This window comes from Cheilinus undulatus, linkage group 11, assembly GCF_018320785.1.
Source record: "Cheilinus undulatus linkage group 11, ASM1832078v1, whole genome shotgun sequence".
In the NCBI taxonomy this organism is placed as follows: Eukaryota; Metazoa; Chordata; class Actinopteri; order Labriformes; family Labridae; genus Cheilinus; species Cheilinus undulatus.
The window spans coordinates 8,283,257-8,305,083 of NC_054875.1; the positions used below are offsets into that span (position 1 = coordinate 8,283,257).

The 21,827-nt window shown below is 38.8% G+C and overlaps 2 protein-coding genes across 2 annotated transcripts; both read right to left on the reverse strand.

Moving 5' to 3' along the window:
* Positions 1 to 1,474: 1,474 nt before the first annotated feature.
* On the reverse strand, positions 1,475 to 12,188 carry htr6 (5-hydroxytryptamine (serotonin) receptor 6). The gene is made up of 3 exons (XM_041798344.1): positions 11,274 to 12,188; positions 4,865 to 4,999; positions 1,475 to 1,831 (listed from the first exon to the last, which is right to left on the reverse strand). Exons 1-3 carry the CDS (start codon positions 12,186 to 12,188, stop codon positions 1,475 to 1,477), a joined length of 1,407 nt encoding a protein of 468 aa, XP_041654278.1.
* A 4,839-nt stretch (positions 12,189 to 17,027) lies between these two features.
* Positions 17,028 to 21,528, reverse strand: micos10 (mitochondrial contact site and cristae organizing system subunit 10). Its single transcript, XM_041798682.1, has 4 exons — positions 21,387 to 21,528; positions 19,913 to 19,960; positions 17,359 to 17,465; positions 17,028 to 17,242 (listed from the first exon to the last, which is right to left on the reverse strand). The coding sequence occupies exons 1-4, from the start codon at positions 21,457 to 21,459 to the stop codon at positions 17,234 to 17,236; spliced, it is 237 nt and encodes a 78-aa protein (XP_041654616.1). The 5' UTR covers positions 21,460 to 21,528; the 3' UTR covers positions 17,028 to 17,233.
* Between the last annotated feature and the right edge of the window lie 299 nt (positions 21,529 to 21,827).

Here is a 21,827-nt window from a genome sequence, read left to right on the forward strand (position 1 = left end):
TTATCTCCCTATCATTTAGAAATAAAGCTAATTTACCCAAGATAACAAGAAAATTCAAAGAAATGACCAAACCTCCATGCTATCTCAGGGAAATGGAGTAAAATAAGATGTATGCATGCAAATCCTTCTATACTGATGTGCTTGTTTGTCCTGTCTCTTTGTTCAGTAAGTTATCTATTGAGGGTCCAAACATCAACATTTTTTAGAATGTCTTTTGTCTTCATGGTGTAATGGTAGCCAAGAATACTGATTAACCAATGACTATTGATTAGCCAGAATTCATGAGATAAATGAAGAGGAGGAGGTGATGAGTCTTGATGCCTGACCAGTTGAATGTTTCCAATTTTATCCAAAAGAAATGGATCTAAAACTTAAATCCAGCGATTATGTGTTTCATTCATTTTCTCACTTTGATAGACTGAAGTTTACACAGACTAACAGTAAATTTTATCAGTTTAAAGTAAATATTAGTTGTAGCTTCCTGAGTGAGTTTATGCAGGTAGATCCATCTTCCTCTGTTAACCTCGGGGAATTTTTAGTTGAAAAAGGCCTGCAGCAACTGATGCAGTCAAGAGAAGTTAGCCTTGCTAATGCTCAGACTCTGGTACCTGTTACATAGATGTTTCTCTCTTGATCCTGTAAAGCAGAACAACACAAGTAGAAAAGAGCCTATTGACTTTTATTCCAGCTTAAAATGAGATGTATCAGCTGCCATGTCACCTTTAAAATCAGAATTAGTGATCCTCTTTTAGTTAGACTTCAGCCTTTGTAGACATTTGTCTGTGACCATTATGTGTCTTTTAGGTGAAAACATTTTCTCTCCTGATGAACAAATCTTAATTTTCCCTTATATGTACAAAATACTCCCTGCTTTCCTGCTGCTGCTGTGTTGCTTTGAGTTGTTTCTTGTGCCAACAGACAGAGGTAAATTAATTAATGGCTTATTTTAGTGGGGGTTTTTTGATCGTCCAGTTTTACTTTTGTCACATTAAGTCATTTTTGTTTGTCATAATTAAATCATATCGGTTAAATGTTGGTTGTTGGTCTCATGTACTTAAAATCAGGATCTGTATTGATGTCACCCCTGAAAAAAAATGTCTCTCTACCCCAAACCTGTTTTTAAACCACTGCAAAAAAAAAAGTCCCAGGCAGTCATGTACCGCACTCTAAATTTGCACAAATACATTGGAAATGTTACATAATTAGAAAATGAGGGCATAAATTTTTGAATCAAGACATCACTCTTTTCTCCCAGCAGCTTTTTGTAAAAGTATGTCTGAAAATGAAGAGTAAAACTTCGGTACTTTTTGACACTAAAGATGATAGAATATTGAAGATGGGGTAACTAAACTGAATAATTTTTAAAACACATGGTATCAAAAAGTATTCCGACAATCTTACTTGAGTCTTTTGAGTAATTCTCTCCTCATAAACCCTGACAGAAAACATATATAGTTGGCTCTGCAGCTGGTTTTTAATCCAGGCTGTCGACCTGATTGGGCAGCAAAAGAGGCAGCTCGATGCCAGCGTGTTCAGCGTCCAGCAGGTTGACGGCATCAGTGGCGGTGGCCGGGGGGTGAGTGGGGTCAGAGGCCAGCGGAGACGGAGGGCTGCTGGCGTTGTTGGGCTCTCCTGAGTTTCTGAGAGAGAGGGAGAGCGCTGGTGAGGGTCGTCTGACTGCCCGAGAGAAACAGCAGGGTAGGACCTTCCCCAGAGCTCGCTTGAAGTCTCTCATGAACAGCGGGTAGATGATGGGGTTCATGGTGCTGTTGCAGTAGCCCAGCCAGGTTATGGCGTCAAAGAGAGCAAGAGGGACACACTCGCACACTGCCTGGATGAAGACAGGAACAAAATGCAGACATTTAGGCATAAGGCATACATCAATGATGAATTAACTGCAAAATTATATGGCACTAAATTTTCACAGAATAGAACTGTTAAATCCTCCACATTAGTTTATGAATCCTATAAGTATGTATTGAATTGGATGGTTTGTTTATGTGTTTGACATTTATTATCATTTTTCGCCCCTATATTTGAAGTTTCTGCAGACTAACAAAAAAAATGTGAATAATTTAGCTCTTGAGTAAAAACAGACAAAAAGAAAGCAAGAAATCGGTAAATAAATGCAGAAATATTCAAATATATTCATCTGTCTTCATAGAAAAGGAAGGATCTTTTTGCCCACATTTCTCATGTGTTGCCAGTCACTTTTCTTTTTCTCCAGGAACCTCTGATTCTCCCTGAATAGAACTTTCTACCACGTTTGTGTATTTTTGTTAGACCTGTTGATGTTGAATCTTTAGATTTTGATTTGGTTTAGATAAGGACATTGAAGGAGGAGACAGCTGTTAAAGGAGAGCTTCCAATACTATCAAGATGAGCCGGGGAGGCGGTGGGAATAGGACAGAAAAGGAGGGGTGCGTTTCACACACCACATTGAGTGTGAAAAGGAAGGAGAGAGCAGACACAGTCAAGTCTCTGTGCTCTGTGTTGTGTAGGGGAGAGGCGAGAGGGCACAGATGGGAAATCAAAATGACTGGATCATTGAAAGCTTGAAAAACAGGACAAGTGTCATTACCAATTTAGATGAAGCTGTTTTTTGACATTCATTTACTCTCACCCAGGTTTTTTCCGATGTCTGTTTGCTGAGTAATGAGTGTGTGAGGTTGTCTAATCAGATCTAAATCAACAACTTAAAAATAAGACCAATTATTAATGGCACATGGCTGTTTGTTGTTTTCATGGTTTTGGTATGAGTCAGCCACGCAAAGCTGAAATGCCAGTCTATTTCTTTGTTGGATCGCTTGACAAGTATGTGACGCCAAGGATGGCCATAACAAATATAGAACAGTCTCCAAGTGTTTTTTTTTTTTGTCCTTTTCTCCTTTTGATATGCATTTACCTCACACTGTTTCAGTGCACACCAAAACTGTGAGTCAACGGGATGTATGGATTAGAAGAGCTATTCAAAGACAGAAAATCAACACTTGACTTTTGAAACGTTTTTTGTGAAAACACAACCCTTGAATGTGCAAAAAGGTGAAGGAAACCTGGAGAGTTTTAAGCTATTCTCCCCTTTAATCTCTTTCTTTTATAGATTTACTATCGAAGACTTGTTTGATCAGACAGATAGACACTGATACATCTTATTCTAACTGTAGACTGTGTATAGGAACTGAAACCAGTGGAATACAGATTCTAACCCATTAGTTGCAACATTTTTGTTGATGCCATCTTATTTATTTTTAGCTATAGGTCATCACATAGATACAAGGGGATGGAAACAAGCTAGGTTAAATCCAGGGGCTTTAATTTGCTAATGTGACTGTATCTAGTGTGCATCTTTCAATCAAATAAGGCCGGGCTTGAATCATACATGACTTTAAGCAGGGTTTGATACTATATACAGTATATTTTACATCCATCTGAGCAACACCCCATAAACAGTGTTAAGGAAGGGCAGAACCTTTCAAAATAAAAGCAGAGGATGATCTGATGGATGTTCTGTCTGTCACATTCAGGTCCAATCAGAGCAACAAAACATGATGTATAGGCTGCACCACCAAGAGTAAATAACATAACATATCAGGGGCAGCTATTATTGTTGCTCACTATCAGTGGAGTCAGTCAATATACCAAACCAGTTAAAGCTGGATGGAAGACGAGTAAAACATTTTTTCCACAAAGAAAATCTTTCAGTTTGGTTCTTTGCTCTTATTAAAGAGCATGTCTAGTACTAATTAGGGCAGGGATGTCCAAACTTTATCCACTGATGGCCACATACAGAAATATGTAAGGACACTGGGGCCACTTATTTATCCATGGGACGAGCTATATGACTGATTAAATCAGAAGCAGAATAAAGGAGGAGCTGGGGTGGAGGAGGGTTGCAAGAGCAGCAGAGCATAGCCAGGCAAGAGCAGTTTAAATAAGGCAGCGATTAGCCAATCGCATGCTTAGAGTGAATCAGCTGGCTGTCAGCTGATGAGGGCTTGCTTTAGATCAGCTGACAAGAGCAGAGCTTCACTGTGTGGCCAGCCTGAACTAACACTAAATGCTCGATTTAAAGGCCGGAATGGCAAACAATCATTTCCAGGTTTTTGGGGATACCAATCAGATTTCATTGGCCACTGCTGCCACTGGCTCCCCCCCTAGAATATTATTGGTACTGCTATTTACTGCTGAAACTCATCAGGGAGTTAGAAATATAATATAGGCCAGATTTCATTTAATTTCTAGAATTTGCTGCGGGCCAATCAAAACTGCACCACAGGCCACATTTGGCCCACGGGCCATAGTTTGGACACCCCTGGATTAGCGATATGCCCAAGGTCACTAATTAGCAGACTGCAGATTTTTTTTATTTCAAAAACTGTGTTTGAGAATAAAGTCAGGAAAAGCAAGAAAATGTTATCCCTATTTTCATGATCAAAATAGTGGTAGTCCGTGCTTTTTATGCCAGATGCTATTGCTGTTATCAGTTGTGGTTCAAATTCCTTTTGTGAAAATTTATATTTGGCAAGAAAACTCGATTCTGAGTGTCAAGTGTAAAGTCTACCCACATTTGATGCTCAGTAGGTGTTCATTTCAGACCCCGACTATAATTTAGTTGAAACAGACAGACTATGCATATTAAATTATGAGAAAGTCTTTTGTTCTAGACTCTGAGCATGTATATTTTTGCTGTCAGGTTTGGTAAATGGAGGTCTTTAGGAGATTGGTTCAGCTTCTGGGGACAACTTAAAGACACTGCATTTACAACAACTGTCTGAATTTTCAGCCTCAGCTTGGTTGTTTCTTTTTTTTATCGACCTAAGTACTGTGTCATGTAGTGAAGACAGTGTCTGGTCCCTTAACTCACCTGAGCCATGTTGGTGATGAAAAAAGGAAGCCAAGCGCTGAAGAAAAGTCCCAGGAGGACTCCAAGAGTCAGACTGGCTTTCAGCGCCCTCCGCCCCTGCCTGTGAGCCAGACGGCGCTCACTGGTCACTGATGGCTGTGGACAGTATACAACATTAGAAAGGTAAAACTACAACTAATACACAATTACCCTGTGGATCTTTATTGGTATTCAATGATTCTTTGTAGGTTTTTTTATGAGCTAATTACATTTTGAATCGATTTGACTTCATTTATATATTAATATGAATGCGTATTTTCTCTCTTAACTTTGATGAGAAGACAAGTGTTACTAACCTGAGATGCCAGATGGATGTGTTTCTAACCCATCTGGAAAACCTTCAATACTAAGTATTTGGGAAAGGGCAGAGGATTTGAAAAAAACTCCGAGTGTGATTGGATGAACACTCTGTCTGTCACATCTTTAGGGGCCAATCAGAGCAACAAAACAGGTGACGTAGCCGTGACCGAGGTGCGCCTAAGGACGTATAAACTCCAAAGACAACTGCATAACGCTGTGAACTGTGGCAACTTTAGACATGTCAGTACACGACCTTTGTCGTTTTTGAAAAGAAAAACTCACCGCTGTCTATTGTTGAAGAAATGTCGTCAAGTTCTGATAAAACTGGTGTTTTCGCAGCATCTATGCTAAGCTCTTCCGCCATAATTGCGCCGCCCTCTTGTTGCTGCTTGCATACGTCACAACTCCGTCGCGCCCGAAAGTACTGCCCCTCGTCGCTGATTGGTCCTGTCACTTTCTAACCGGTCCCAAACGGTTCAGACAGGAACTTTGCAAGATGGATTTACCAGTGAAAAATAAGGAAACGGGCTTATCCATCTGCTTTGCAAGGTTAAAATAATACAGCTAGCTCAGTTAAGCACTGTTCTTTTAGAGGGAGTTAGCTTACCTGTTGAAGAACTTTCTGAGCAAAAGTTTGTGTTTAATTTTTCCTTTGTACTGATAAAAAAGAAACTAATGTTTCATGTTAGTACCTGATGTTCAAAAGTTGAACTGATGGAAGCTAGCTGTTTCTCTCTGCTTTAGTCCTCATGCTAGCTAAGCTACCATAAAAGAACGCTTGCTATTAGCTCTGCAGCTAAATCACAAACCTACATAGACCTCAGTCTTTTTTTATAAAGATTACTTTGTGGGCTTTTTATGGGTGGCCAGTTCTACCTTCTTAAAAAAGAAAAAAATATATAAAAAGAAGGTAATCATTAAAGAAAATATATCAAACAAAATTATGAGATAGTAAGTCTTAATAATTAGATAGTAGGCCATAATTATCAGCTAAAAAGTCAAATTTCTAAGACAAATAGTCATAATTATGAGATAAAAAGTAGAAATTAGGAAATGAAGTGAAAATTACAAAACAAAAAGTTGAAATCGTGACAGAAATAGTGGAAATTATGAGATAAAAAGTCACAATTTTGAGGTAAGGTCAGAATTTTGATATAAATATTAAATGAAAAGCCAAAATTAGAAAAAAAAGCTGAAATTATAAGACAAAGTCAGAATTGTAAAATGATATTGAAATCATGAGATAATAGACTAAATTATGAGACGAGAACATTTAAGGATAAAATTATAACTATCAGATTAAAATATAGAAATAATGAAGTCAAAATAATGAGATAAAGCAGAAATTTAGTATGCCATACGGAGATTGTTCGTGATAATTAAGGAAAAAAAGTTACTGGTTGTGAGATAAAAAGTCAAAATTCTGATTTAAAAAGTCAAAATTAAGAAAAGAAAAATCGAAAAAAAATAAGTCAAAAATGTTAACAATGAGATAAAATGTCAAAATTATGAGGCTTGGAGTCATAGTTATGAGATTTGTCAGAAATATAACTTTTTATCTCATATTTTACTGTCATAGTTACTTACAATTTCATAATTCTGACTTAGTTGCTCATTATTTTGACTTTCCATCTCATAATTTGGACTTTTTGCCTGATAATTAGGGATTTATAGCTCCTTATTTTCATTAAAGAAGAATTAATTAATTTCTTATATATATATACATATAAATATATATATATATCTTTTTTTTTTTTTTAACAATTCCCTAATATTCTTTTTTGTCTTCTTGGGTGGCCAAAATTGGGCTCTCAACAGCTTTTTGCCTTAATTTTGATGGACAGCTAAAGAGAGAGAGAGAGGCAAGAAATATGGGGAGGGAGACTGAGGGAAGGCATGCATCAAACAGTGCCGGGATCAGGATTTGACCCCACAACCAGTGCATCAAGGACTGTAGTCTCTGTTTATGGGCACCTGCTCTAGCGTCTGAGCCTATTGACATCAGAATTAATGTTTATAGGGTGTTGGTCTCACTATGACCAGTCTCAGTAAGTTGGCATGTTACCCAAATATTTCATGTTTTGATGAATGTTTCATCTGATCCCTTTAACCTTAAACATTTTTTCTAGTCATTGCTAACATTGCTGTTAGCCATCAGCCTGCTTTAAACCATACTCTTAGTTTTCTTCTAACTTTTGTTGTAATTCATGCTAGATATTTTCCACAGCTTAAATGTTACTCTAGCAAAGCTGAGCCAAGTATCAGCTCGCTGTTAGCTTTATAACTAGCAGACAGACCTTAAAGAGCTAAAGAGCAAATCTAACTTCCAGTCAGCTGGCACATTTTGTAGCTTATATGTAGAATACTTCCCCTGTCTTGATCACTTTTTCCATTATATTTGATGCATAATCATCGCAGACAATTTCCAGCCAATCAGGCCAGTGCTAGAATCCATATTTTGGTTTAAAACTGTAGTGGAGGTTGGCAACAACCCAAACATTTCAAGCGTCAGTCTAGCTAAGCGTAAAATGATACAAAGGACATCTAGAATAATAATAGATTTGACTATTTCTCTTGTGTCTTTTGCTCTCTGTGATTGGAAGCTGGTAGAGGCTGATGCAGAGTGTTTGTGCTGAAGAAAAAAACACAGATTACTCAAAAACTACCCAATGGAAAAACAAAATGTCACAGGGTTATACTTAATTTGTTCAGTTCTTTGCAAATTAAAGCAGAAGTGACTATTCTATTGTGCCTGAGTGTTTTTCTCTGCTGGTAAATGTGGCAGACGATGCGGCTGTGACCCTTTCAGACGAGGGTTGCATATCTGACACAATGTCTGTAATTTTCTCTGCAAGCTTTCATTGCAGGTTTTAGACCTCATCCCTTTCATTCACTTTCTTTTTATTCATTCTGGTTAAACTGACTGAAGAACATTTTTAGCCTGAAATGATATGAAAGCTGCAGCTTATAATAACTACACCTCTTCTGATTCTTTTTACATTCTTAGGATGGAGATTTTGCTGGAAAGTGAAGGGATTTTTCATCTCACCGATCCTGCGGTCATACAGGTATGTTTATATAACACTCACTATAGGTTCATCATCAATGCTGTTATGCAACATTCTTTGACATCAGTGCTCTTTTATTACTTTACAGCTTCATTGGAGAGAATGCAAGCATTCAAACATCTCACAGCAATGTCAAAACATGAGTGTGCTCACATTTTCTGACCTGCAGTATGATGTCAAAGCAACAGCGGACATTGAGTGGTTTGCATAAAACACCCCAAATGTAAGGCTAAATCACACATCCTTTTTTCCCCGACTAGTAAACTTTGAGGTGCTTTTATTCTCAAGTACATCAGAACAGTTAAGTGCGTCTAGACTCCTAATGTACTGTGGGTCTCTGAAATGTCAGCAATACAAGAAAGACAAAGCTCTCCAGCTGTTTTCTTTAAGGTCTGAACATTCAAAACCAGCAGTGATTTACAGCCATCAAAACAAAATCTTGATGAAAAGCTGCACTTTTATTATATTAGACCTAGAAGTAGATTTCAGCAGTACAACTGGCACTTTAAGGGACTGATGGGTACAAACTGTATTATCCAAAACTTCAAAATGTCAAGGAAATGAAATCTCTTACAATAGACGGACAAGTGTAATGTAGTGGTGATCTTCGTGCTACCTTCGCCTCTCACAACCTTTTCAACTCCTACTCTCATTAAGTTGTGCTCTACTTTAAAGGCCAGTCTGCTATTTCTGAATTACCGCTGAGGCATGAAAGCCTGCCTTCTTCTTGGAACTGAAGATTTCTAGAAAGTCAAATTGTGGGACGCCGGTTTAGCCCAGGTAGTCAACGGGGCACCACGTCTGCAGAGGCTGTAGTCGTACTGGTTGCAGGTTCAACTCCTTGTTCAGACGCTATTTGGTGCTTCTCATCCTCACACTGCCTTCAATGTTTCCTGTCAATATCAAGTTTACCTGTTCAATAGAATCAAATAAAATACTAAAAAAAATAACCTTAAAATACAAGACCCAATTCCAAAAAAGTTGGGATATTGTGTAAAATGTGACTAAAAGCAGAATACAGTGATTTGCAAATTCTTTTTCAACCTACATTCAAAAGCACAAAATAATGTTATAATTTACCACATTCTGGATTTGATATCTGCAACACATTCCAAAAAGTTGGGACAGGAGCAAAATAAGACTAGGAGAGATGTGGAAAACACCTTGAGCATTCTACAGGTAAGAACGTAAGTGACATGAATGGGTATAAAGGAATCACTCCTGAAAAACTCAGTGATAGTTCAAGGTTCTCCACTTTGTGAAAAACTACATGCACAACTACTCAAACAGTCTTAGAACAGCATTTCTCAGCATGCAGCTGCAAGGAATTTAGAGATTTCAGCATCTACAGTCCATAATATCATCAAAATATTCTAAGAATCTGGAGAAATCTCTACATATAAAGGGCAAAGCCATTGAATTTCTGTTACCTTCGACCCCCTTAGGCAGCACTGCATTAAAAACCAGCATCATTCTGTGATGGATATTATAACATGAGCTTAAGAACACTTAGTTGTTTAACAAAGTATATTGCTGCATCTTAATGCATCCTACAGATCCGTAAAAGATAAAAAGTCACGAACTGAAACCTTGCACACAAGGTCCAATGCATTTATTTTTCTATTTATAGTGAAAATTCACAGTACAAGGAAAATGGTCTGAATCTGTGAAAAGAAAAAGCAGTAGAGATGATACTATGGATCCCTCTCCTAATAAAAGAAGAACAAGAAAACACAGGGTCCATCCACTCCTGATAGAGGTCTTCATACGGGTTAAATATGCACAGGCGTACGCATTAAGGCTCTGTGCCAAGTTGGGGAGAGAGAAAGTACAACTTCATTCTCTTTGTTAACCTGACACACCAGATAAACTGTTTCATATAGCCATTGCATGGATATATTTCACATTCATCTCCCATACCTAGTGTTTGGGAAGGCAGAACTTTGAAATAAAATTCAGAAAGTGAGAACATGCATGACGATCCTATCGGAGTGACAAGACATTATGAGGTAGTAGGTGTGTGCAGTTCCACAGGCTAACGCTGCTTTATGAAAAGTGGAGCTTGTCAAAAATAACCAGGAGATGTGCAAAAGTTTCAGAAGTGGTGCAAACATGTTTTATGTGAAGCTCAAACTGACTCTGTTTGCAAAGGCCTTTGAGACTCTTCTATGCAAAGCAAAAATCATACATCAACAACAACCAAAAGGGCTTCTGACTTCTCTCCCTGAGAATAAGCTCTGATCAAAGTGGACTGACCTTAAGTGGGAGAGTGCACTGTGGTCTGATAGGTTCACATTTCAAACTGTTTTTGGAGAAAAGGGAAAGAAACAACCAGGTGTTATCAACAAGGAGTTCAAAAGCAAGCATCTGTGGGGTGTATTAGTGCCCATGGAATGGGTAACTTGCACATCTGTGAGGGCACCATTAGTACTTAGAAGGGAATTCAGGTTTTGAAGCAACATATGGTTCCATTCAGGTGATATCTTTTTAGGGAAATCCTTGCTTCATTCAGCAAGACAACGCAAACCTTCATTCTGCATGAGTTACAACAGCATGGCTTTGCTGTTAAAGAGTGCAGGTAGTAGATGAGCCTACATCCAGTCCAGTCCTGTCTCCCACTGAAAATGTATGGTGCAAAAAATACAACAATGGAAACCCATCAATCAAGAATGGGCTATGAATTACACTTAAATACTTCAACAACTAACGTCATCAGTTCCCAAACAATTACAGTGTTGTTTGAAGAAAAGCTAATTTCACAGTAGTAAACCTGCTTCTGTCACAACTTTTACTGAACTTGTTGCAGGCATCAAATTCAGGATTTGTGTATGCACAAAACTATAAAGTTTATCAGTTTGAGGTTAGAAGGATTTGCAAATTGCTGTATTCTTTTTTTATTTACATTTTACACAGCATCCCAACCTTTTTGGGATTGGACCTTGTAAAGCCTGAACCGCCCCTTTGTCTAAATTTTGTTGTACTTGTTGGTCCTTGTTTCTTACCGGTATATTTTGAGACACAGGAGGATCTTGGTGGCTGCAGTCGTCCCCGTCTTGCTGAGCCAACCCTGCTGCCATCCCAGGTGAAGGAGGCCTGGAAGGTTCCCCAAGTGACGGATGCGGGTGCGGCGGGTGGCTCAGGGCAGCGACCCTCTTTGCTTGCCTTCTTGCTGCTAGAAGAATCCGACAGTAGGTGAAGCAAATTGCGCTAGAAGGCAAAAAGAAGGTGAGTACAGATGCCACCAAGGCAAAGGGGAGGGTTACACGTAGGCGGCACTGGAAAGAAAGGCCTCCTGATGGTGACAGCTGAAAGTAGGATGCTGGGTAAAGAGTGTCAGAGTAGGCGCTGGTGTTGCTACTGCTGAATCCAGGAAGTGATGAGTGTCCACTCCGGTGACCCAAGCTGTGCCATTTCATCTCAATCGGCAGGAAGGAGGCCAAAGCTGCCAAACCCCAAGCAGCACCTACTAGCAGAAGCGCCCGAGGTGGCGTCATCCTCTGTTTGTAGCGAAGAGGTGAGATGATAAAGAGGTAGCGGTCCAAGCTGATCACGCACAGGTTGAGGATGGAGGCGCTGCAGCACATGACGTCAAAACAGAGCCAAATCGGGCAAAAGGCGGGCCACAACACCCAGGCGCCACACAAGACATTGAGCATGGCTGGAGGCATCACGACTAGAGCTACCATGAGGTCAGAGAGGAACAAAGAGACAAGGAAGCAGTTTGACGTGCAACGCAAAGAGCGATGGGCAAACACTAACGCAATCAGCAGCATGTTGCCACAAATTGTCATGAGTATGATGACAGTAAGCATGAAGGCCAGCAACCACGGGCCACTGCCAGTGATGTTCCAAGCACTGGTAGTTGAAGAGTTGCTGTTGTAGCTTCCAACAAAGCTGGAAGTGTAAGAGTCAGCCATCCTGCCTATTGGCAGCAATCACTGAAGCAGCTCCTGGAGGTTTTTAAGAAAAGTAGCACACCTAAACTTGTTCTCCTTTGCAGAAAAAACTCTCACTTAAGGTCCATTGTTGGCTGAGGTATTGTGTTGAGAATCCTTCAATCCTCATCCTGTCAAGAGTGGTAGAAATCTCCATCTTCCACTTGTCCAAATATATCCAGAAGTCCTGGCTTTACTTCCACTGCCACCAGTGTCGTGATGAAAATAAGCAACACAGTTTCACTCATCTCTCCATCCCTGCCAGCATGTCCCTGTCTGATCCACAGCTAAGAGCCAGAATGAGCGATGACTGACAGAGGGGTTTTTCGAAGCAGCATGTCACAATGATGACAGCCGCTGGAGGAGGGCACACGGAGAGAAAGACTCGACCAGGCATTCGAGAGCGGTGCCGGTGAGAGGAACAAGTGAAGATGAAAAGAACGAGCACCAATTCTCAGAAACACACCTCAGCTCAAAGAAGTGGGATTGTACAGCTTCCACAAGTCCTTCGCTGAGCTGCAGCTCCTCTTCTTTTCACAAATCCCCTTTATTCTCAGAGACAGTGACAGGGAAGCAGAAAACTGTGCTCTGCTTCTAAGTGCTCCACAGGTATCATGGTCCTTGTGATGCTGCCTTTTCATCCCTCGCTCCTGTTAATCCCTGTGTCGGCCACTCCAGCGCGCCTCCCAGTCAGAGCGTACAGCTTCTGAGAAGGAGCGTGTCAAAGCATCGGGCTGTTAATGCATAACCATGCACAATCACAGCCAACAAATGCTAATTTCACATCATAGAAGCTGCTGGTGTGGGTGTTCATTTTGTCCTCTTTTTGGCCATGTTTGGTCTAATTGATTTTAACAACTAATGTCAACTGTTATTGCATTAATGAGACTTATTTAGGTGATTACTTTTCCTTAATGTTAGGTCTAGTTGCAGAGGGACTTGCATTAAAATTCTGCATTCTTCCTGGTTTTGTTTGTATTTCAAATGTAAAATTCATAGCGTAGTGAGTCACGTCTATTAAAGGAGTCAGCTTGGTTTTTCATGCAGTTACAATAATTATACCAAGAAAAGCTCTCTGGCATTGATTTAAAGGATCAAATTACACCAGATGTAATTAGCCTTTCAATATTTAAGCACTTTCCCCCCTCAACAGGGGATGAAGATGGATTAATCTTAATCACATGGCACCTACACAAAGTAATCTTGATGATGTTGTGACTTAACCCTTTATGGGGCAAGGAATCATATGTGGGGACTTCAGTACACTTCCTTTAAAAGCCTAACAACGTCCATGAAGCAGGTGCAACAGATTAAAATCCAGCCGATGGCTCCTTTCCTGCAAGTCATTCTCTACTCTCTCTTCCCATCATTCCTTAATAGTCTATATCTATCAGACAGCATTTTATCAGTATACTTCATGGCTTTATCTTTGTTCTCAGGCTGTCAAAGATTGAAATATTGAATTTGGATAAATCTTAAAAGTTCTGTAGTTATTCGTGATTGATTGCATCTTTTTATCTCATTGTAAAATTAAACTTTTTTGCACCCAAAACTGTTTTTGTGTCCTTTTGGATTTTTCCACTGTATTAAACTAAGGGTTATTGTTTGTTAGAGCTGTTTTTAAGGTAGATCAGAGATTTTAACATGAACTTAACCAATGAAAAAGGAACATGCTATGGATTGAAAAGTTAGTGAGGGAACAGTTAAAAGGTAAATGTTTGATAAGACAGGGTGCAGATGATGGTTGACTTGAGCTGTCATGGCATAACCAAAATATGCAGAACGGGAGAAAAAATCATGCAATTAATTGTGATTTTAATAAGTAGTGCACCAATTGCACCTAAACAAATGCCTATGAATGGGATTGAACTTGTCAGCCCTACTCTGCTTTTAACTTTTTTTTCAAAGGTCTTGTCCTTATAAATCATTTAAACTTAAATTGAATATGTTCCCTTATGTCATGTTTTTCTGGAGATATATTTTGGGGCTTTTATGTATTAATTTTTAGAGAGGAGGACAGTGGATAGTCAGAAACAGAGATGAGAGAGTAGGGAAAGACATGCGGGAAAGGAGCTGCAGGCCAGACTAAAACCCAGGCCGCCCACATACATGGGGCGCAACCTAACCACTAGGCCATCTTATTAATAAACGTTGACTTGAATTCCCAGTTACTGCTACTATTTAAGGCTGCCCATAAGGGGGGAGAAAGGGTAGAGCTTTCTGGGGCCCATGGGGGTCAGTAAAATCATGGTCAGTTATAATGTTAAGCTGTGATAATATTTTTTAACCTGAATAATAACCACTCTTATCAAAGCAACAACTATGATTTTTTTATTCATGCTGTAGCAAAAGCCTTTTCAAAAGATGAGCCCCTTTTCATAAAACACATTATCTTTTCATTTGTGATGTTAACTATGTGGATGGGCACATTGAACTAAATGATTAGGAAAGTAACGTCAGACTTCACAGCTAGGCTGTAATTTTCACAATTGTAAGGATCCAAAATTGACAAAAATTAGGTAAAAGATGCCAAACATTGGATAAAACCAGCAAAAATGGGCCAAAAATTTGCAAAAGACAGATAAAGTATGCAAAAGATGTTGCAGTAGAGGGTGACAAGAATAGAATAGAACAGAATAGAATAGAAAAGAATTGCTTTATTATCATTGTAACATGTTCAACAAAATTTTAAGTGCCAACCAGTCTGTTCAAGATAAAAAAAACACAGCAGACACACAATCAAACATTCATATGTCGTCAAATTGCACGAACCCTTAAAACAGTAGCAGCATTAGTTATGCTATGGCTTTGTTCAGTGTGGATATTGCTGTTGGGTAGAAACTGTCCCTGAATCTATTTGTCCTTGTTTTCATTGTCCTGTATCGTCTGCCTGATGGCAGCAGTTCAAACAAGGCATGACCAGGGTGAGAAGTGTCCTTGACAATGTTTTCAGCTTTCTTCAGACAGCGGGATCTGTGCAGTTCCTCAAGGGGCAGAAAATGGCAAAAGGCAGAAAAAAAAAATGTAAAAAAGGGGCAAAAAGCAGTAAAAATGTATATATACTTGGCAGAAATGGGTGAAAGAAAAGCAAAAATGGGATATAACTGGGGGAAAAGGTTTGAAAGAAGAGGCACAAAATGGGTGAAAAGCTGCAAAGGCAGCAAAAATGGGTCAAAAGTTGGCGAAAAGATGTTGCAGTAATGGATGGAAAAATTGAATTAAAAGTTCCGCAAATAAATAATCTCAACATCAGAACCCAGTAATAGTTGACACACTTTTCAGGGGCTGCTACTATCTACTGTCCTTTCTCCACAATAAAGACATTTAAAAAAGCTAATTACCCAACACAATACAAGAAAGCAACTAGTTAGGCCCTTGTGCATTTTCCAATAACATTACAGAATTCTGAGCACCTTATTTAACAGTCCTGATCTATTACATAATCAAGTACCATAGAAATTTAATGAGGAGTCCCTCACCATCTACAGCTAACTAACGGTCAACTTCCAGGTAGTTACTCATTCATCATCTTGTAAATATGCCAATTATTTTGTACATAATTGTTCAGTGTTACCCAAAAATATAGCTTTCAGTGTGGTTTTGACTAGATTTAAAATCTTCAACTTATTAGAGGCAAGTTTGGAATATTTCTTACCATGGCATTAATAAAATGTTGATGCTAGTGGATCAGAAGTAGTTTTTGTGTAAGCTAAAATGCATCCATACATTTATTTTATTTGGTTTCCCTGAGTCAATTTGGGTTGTTTTCTTGAGATATTGACCTATGTATGTTAACAAGAGATAAAAATGCTGAATTTCTTGTGATAATGAGTGAATTTCATGAGAAACTTTGTATACTATGTTTACTCAGAGAGACAAGAGTTGGAAGTCAGCCATAAACTCTACATGCAGCACATCTCCTTCATGCTCTGCATTCAAACTAAACTCCCTCCTCCCTATAAATAAAATTCTGTTCAAATTCAATTTAAATGTACTTGTTTTAATGAAAAAACAGCAGTATTCCAAGATAGTCAGAGAAAGAGATTAAAATCCTTAAAAAATAGAGTTTACTTCTTATCAAGAGGGAATATAATGTAGACATGCGTGTCCTCTCGGGTTTCGAGGTCAAACTCGCTCACTATTTTCACTTGAGTTATATTTTAAGCATCTGTGAACAGATTTAAATCCACTGTTCCAGCAGATTTCAGAAAATCAAACAGCACCTCACATTATTCCTAAATTATCCCATTCCAGAAAACATGTCAACACTTATCATTCTCTGAATATAATCACACATTTAATTATTTTTCTCCCCACAAGAGCACTTGAATATTAAACATCACAAAACAGCGCACACCCGGTAAAATCAAACCCACTCCTGCATCTCAACAGCTTTGTCGAATACTAAACAAAATATGCAAAGCTCTCGATTTCCATGCCCCCTCATGACTGACTAATCTCCTTTATCACTACGCCCCTGTCATGTGCCACATCAGATCCGCTGCTGCCAACCTTCTGACCCCCACTCACCCACACCAAGCCCACCACCTTATGGGAAAGTGTTTGCATTGCAGCCCCCTCTTTCCTCCATGACACCTTTCAGGAAAAAACTCCCACTCACATTCAGAAATAAACTGAAAACCCCACCTTTTCAAAGCTGCTTTAACACTTGACTCCTCAAGTGCAACCGTCTCCACCTGGAGTGTCCAAAGTGTAATGATGCTGTTTTAAATCCATTTATTACAGCTTAGCTCCTTATGTTTTTTACTTATTTAAATCCATTATGCAGCATGTGAGAAAGAATGACTCATCAGAGGATCATTTTTTGTTATGATGGTTTTATTAAATAAACACAGACTGTCCCAATCAGGCACATACAAATTATACAGAGTCATACTAGGGATGGATTGTTCAACAGGGAGACGAGGATCTAACTGGAGAACAGTGCAAATGGTGACTCTCCCACAGACAAAACAAACAAAACAAGCTGAAAAAATAAAAAAAGACAGTCCCTGGATGATGTGAAGCTATTGCTCCTGTGGAGAGAAGACAAGAGTTTTTTCATCAACAAGAGAAATGGTGCTTTTTCTCAGCTACACATAAAATATCACAATATTTTTAACCATCTGTTTGTTTTATAGCACAAACAAACCTTTTCGATTCTGTGCAGCATATAATGTGACCTCAGGTCGTTCTGGCAGTTGGCATATGCCATCCCGAGTCCCGCTCCTGAGCCGAATGAAATGGGCCACGTGTGCCCTACGAATAAAACAAGCACTTGATTTTATTACAGAGATGCACTTCACGTTGTTATTAAAAAACACAGCAGAAATGAGGTGTGAAATACTTTTCACACTCCTGTTGTGACACCTTGTCTGTTTTTCTCCTTCTTCTTAACATTAATATTCATCATGATCCTTTTTGGATGGCTGATATTACTGTTTTTCAAATCCAGTGAATACTCTCAATTATAGATGCATATCCAAGTATTATGTGCCACCTTCTTTGAACTGATGTCCTTGTGTTTTAAATGGCACAGATATGAAAATGCTATTAAAAAGAAAATGTCTGCTTTTGCTTCTAAAGTAGACAGGTGTTTTCCATTCTATTCCATTAACACCATAAACTATAAAAACACACAAATAAGTGTTTTGCTGCAAGCTTTGGTAGATGACTAAAGTGCATGAAAAAAATAACACATTTCTAATGACACTGCTCTGACAAAACTTAAGTTACATTTAGTGAATTAAGACATTGAGCCTCATTTACCAACTATTCCTCACAAGACATCTGTTCTTAAAGAGGACATGTTTTACCCCTTTAAGACAAGTTTATATTGGTCTCAGAGGTCCCCAAAACATACCTGTGAAGTCTGTTGCTGAAAAACATTTCAGTGTTGGATTTTTGCATGTCTAAAAAGCTCTCTGTTTCAGCCCATCTCAGAACGAGCTGTTTCTGTGTCAGTGGCCTTAAATGTTACTGATCTGTCTGACTCCGCCCCTGACCACACCCCTCTCAGGAAATGTGTGTGGCACTCCTGATGTTGCAATGTTACAGACTCTTTTATCCAAATAATGACCTGACTGGAACCATCAATCTCCCAGACCAAAGTCAGCAGGGTAACCCACTAAGCGATCCAACATCTGAGCTGGCATCTGAGAGGAGGATCGGGGTGGAGGGTGGAACTTTCTCCCAAGCGGGGAGGGCCAACCAAACCTGGAGGCAATGCTAACTCCCCACGTGACATCATGAGGGGAAAATCTGACAACAGCTCTTTTGAGCACACATTTTCTGAAAGGTGGAGAAAGAGAGGGGGGAAGGGAATGGATTTTTCTGATTCTTGGGGGGATTGTGGACAGGCCAGGGGCACTTATTTCTGTTAGAAAAACCTGAAAAGTTATTTTTGCACAATATGTACCCTTTAAATCACATTCGCATGGTTTTTAATACAATTATTAGGCATCCTGATGTGTGCATACTTGGAAATATGAAGGAACTACACAGTGCATTGTTGCCTTAGCTTTCTTGTCTGCACGTATGAACTGGAAAACTCACAAACCGGACTGCTGGAGTGTCCGTAACTGGATGATGGACTTTTTAGACTTGCTATCAATGGAGAGTGTGGCCTCAATTAGTAAACTAGATGCATCATGGACTATTATCAGTGGGAGAGAAGGGAAAAACAATTTACTATTCTTAAAGATTTAAAATGGTATATTCTACCCATTTTTGTAAAAACATAAACATAAAGTTTAAAAAATCCTTAAATATTAGTTTGCACATGACAGCAGGACATAATGCTTCTTGCCTTTTGTACAATGAATTATTAATGAAAATAATATTTTTTTGCTGGAATTTTCTTTTGTGTTGGTATTTGTTGGGAGAGGCATATTCATTACTGTCTAAATGTTAGCTACAACAATGCTTTAACCACCCAAAGGGAAAGTAGGAGTCCCCAGTCTCTGATTATGGGGGGGTCACAGGCTGAAAAGTCTGGGAACCTCTGGTCTAGATCAGGGTTAGGTTTTATCCTCACTGTCAAAAAGCAACATTGGGGAAATGTTCTCTGATACTCTTAATTTGATTAAAACGACTTTTAGTTCATCAAAAGGGAAAAAATATAGCTTTTATTGGAACGTTTTATACCAGAATTTATATGTTCTAAACTCAAATGCAAATATGAATGCTCAATTTAATGAGATAAGTATAGAACTCAATTCAATTTAAGATACTTCTCAGAGGAATACACTGAATATTTACTGAAACTGAAAACTGAAAATAGAGCTTGTTTTATCTTATATCTTTTAAAAAATGTGGAAGGTGTCAGTGCTATGTTTAAACTTTGTTGTGGGATGATCTCTGTAAACAGTATTAATAGCTTTTACAATCATACAGGCATTTGTTGGTTCCTCCCCTCCTTCTGACCATCAACTCACAACAATAAAGAGATCTGATTGGTCAGTAGGGATGTGTTTAATAAAGACTAATCTCATATCCATAGCATAGCATAAGTTACTATGGTTAACCCTGAAGTTACCTCAGTACCAGAAAACCCTGATCCATGGTATAGGCCCCTGGTTTTTGTTGACTGTAGTTTTTGTACACACTGCAGGTTTTCACTCTGACCTCTGCCCCTTTGTCAAGGACGTCTGAGCAAGATAAGAGATTTGAGACTCAGTACAACAATCTGTGCTGAAAATACTTACGTCTGAAGAACAGAACAGAGAAGACGATTCCTAAACCCAGGCCAGTACCTGGAAAAGAGTGAAACATTTGTACTCTGAGGATATGGCATCTTTCATTGAGCAGTAATTTTTAAAGTAAAACATCCTTTGTATTCATCATGAAATTGGAAATAAAGTCTATACCAGTAGAATAAAAACATAAAGATAAGCTAAAACATCTGTCCCAGAAAGACATAAAAATGCAGGTAAATTAAAGACTGACTGGAGATTCATGTGTGTTTACATCCTCAGTGTGAGCACTGCCTCTCTAAATCTCCTGCACGCATGTTTGCACGAATGTGCTCTATATAAAGTGCAGCTTAAATTCCCAGGAGGTCTGATAGCTACAAAACACTGTCCAAATGTTATCTATGAAAGTGTTTTTAAACATGCTTTCATTTTTGTCATACTGCTTAAAAGTAGAATAGCTGTTCAGTCATCCTTAGCCTCCTTAAAAAACTAGGCCAGGAGCCTCCTTAAAAAACTAAACCTGTGTTAGTGACATCACACCAAACCTCATTCAAAATCCTATCTTATTGTTGTGTTACCCATGGTTTTTATTTTAAAGTGTAAAATCACTGGGTCCAATAGCAGCCAATAAAACCAAGTAACACAAAATACCTTTTTTGTGATATAAAAATAACAACACAACGCCCCCTCACGCTTTTCTGATTTTGGTATTCCCCACTTACAACTTGTGAGGTAGTACGCCTACGTAATGGAAAGTTTTAATTACGTTGAAATAAAGGTTTGTTAGTATTTTATGCGTAAGCCGAATTCAGCAGCGAGCACTATTTCGTCAAAAAAACAGCTCAACATTTATCCTACCAAAGGTGTACGTATAGATACAGCAGTCAAGCCGCGAAACATTATTTTTCTAAATGGCGGTTGTGGCTCAAAGAGTGACCGTGTTACCTGGTGACTTGGCCGAATGCGTTTGTAGCTGTCGTGGAACGACGGACGTTGATGATGGAAAGTTTCCGAACAAATACCGCTTTCTCAAGTGTTACTTTTATTTAAACGTTAAAAACTCTCTAGATATATCTTAGATGACATTTTAAACAAGAAGCGTGCATTTGGGGAACTTTTTTTGTTTTCAACATTTGTTGTAACGACCGCTGACGCATTCGTCTGAAAGACACCACTTGACACGGTCACTCATTAAACCATAACACCAACTCCGCGTTTGTTTTTTCAAACCACAAAATCAAAGGTGAACAAATATATTTCAAAGCAACTATATTCATGAATGGATGCATTTATGAACTAAATAAAGAAAACTACTTATGCATTTTAGACTGGTCATTCAGGTGTCCTTTACGAGCCCTTTATCGCTAGCTAGTTAGCCTCGCCCAGTCAATGACAGCTGTAGATAACAGGAAAAACTGAGGCTTCTTTTCTTTTTAATACAGTCACATGATATTATTTTTTTACGCGAAAACTCTGGGATATTTACCAAACTTAATGGCACCGTCTGCCAGGCATCGGTCCCACTTTTTCCCCAGCTCCTTTTCAGACATACTGAACATTAGCTTACGTCGGGCTAGAAGTGTCAAAGGCAGCTTTGGTGATGCGTTCACAGGCCGTTGGAAATACTGCTTTGCTAGAGTTAATACACAGGGGAGTAAATAATGCGGACGACTTATAAGGCACCAAGACGATGTCAAATGATACTTTTACGCCTCTAATAGGAAGTCAATAACAAAAAATGCGCAATTAACGTATTACAATTTAAAACTTATTTTGGACCTGTTTGCAATGAACGCAACATTACGCCAGTCGCAAATCTCTCGACGTTCCATGTGTCTTTCTTCCGCCATCTAGCGGTAAATAATGGTTTAGCCGAGATTGCGATACCGTCAAAGTTAAATTGAAGGTTTTTATTAACCTCAGTATT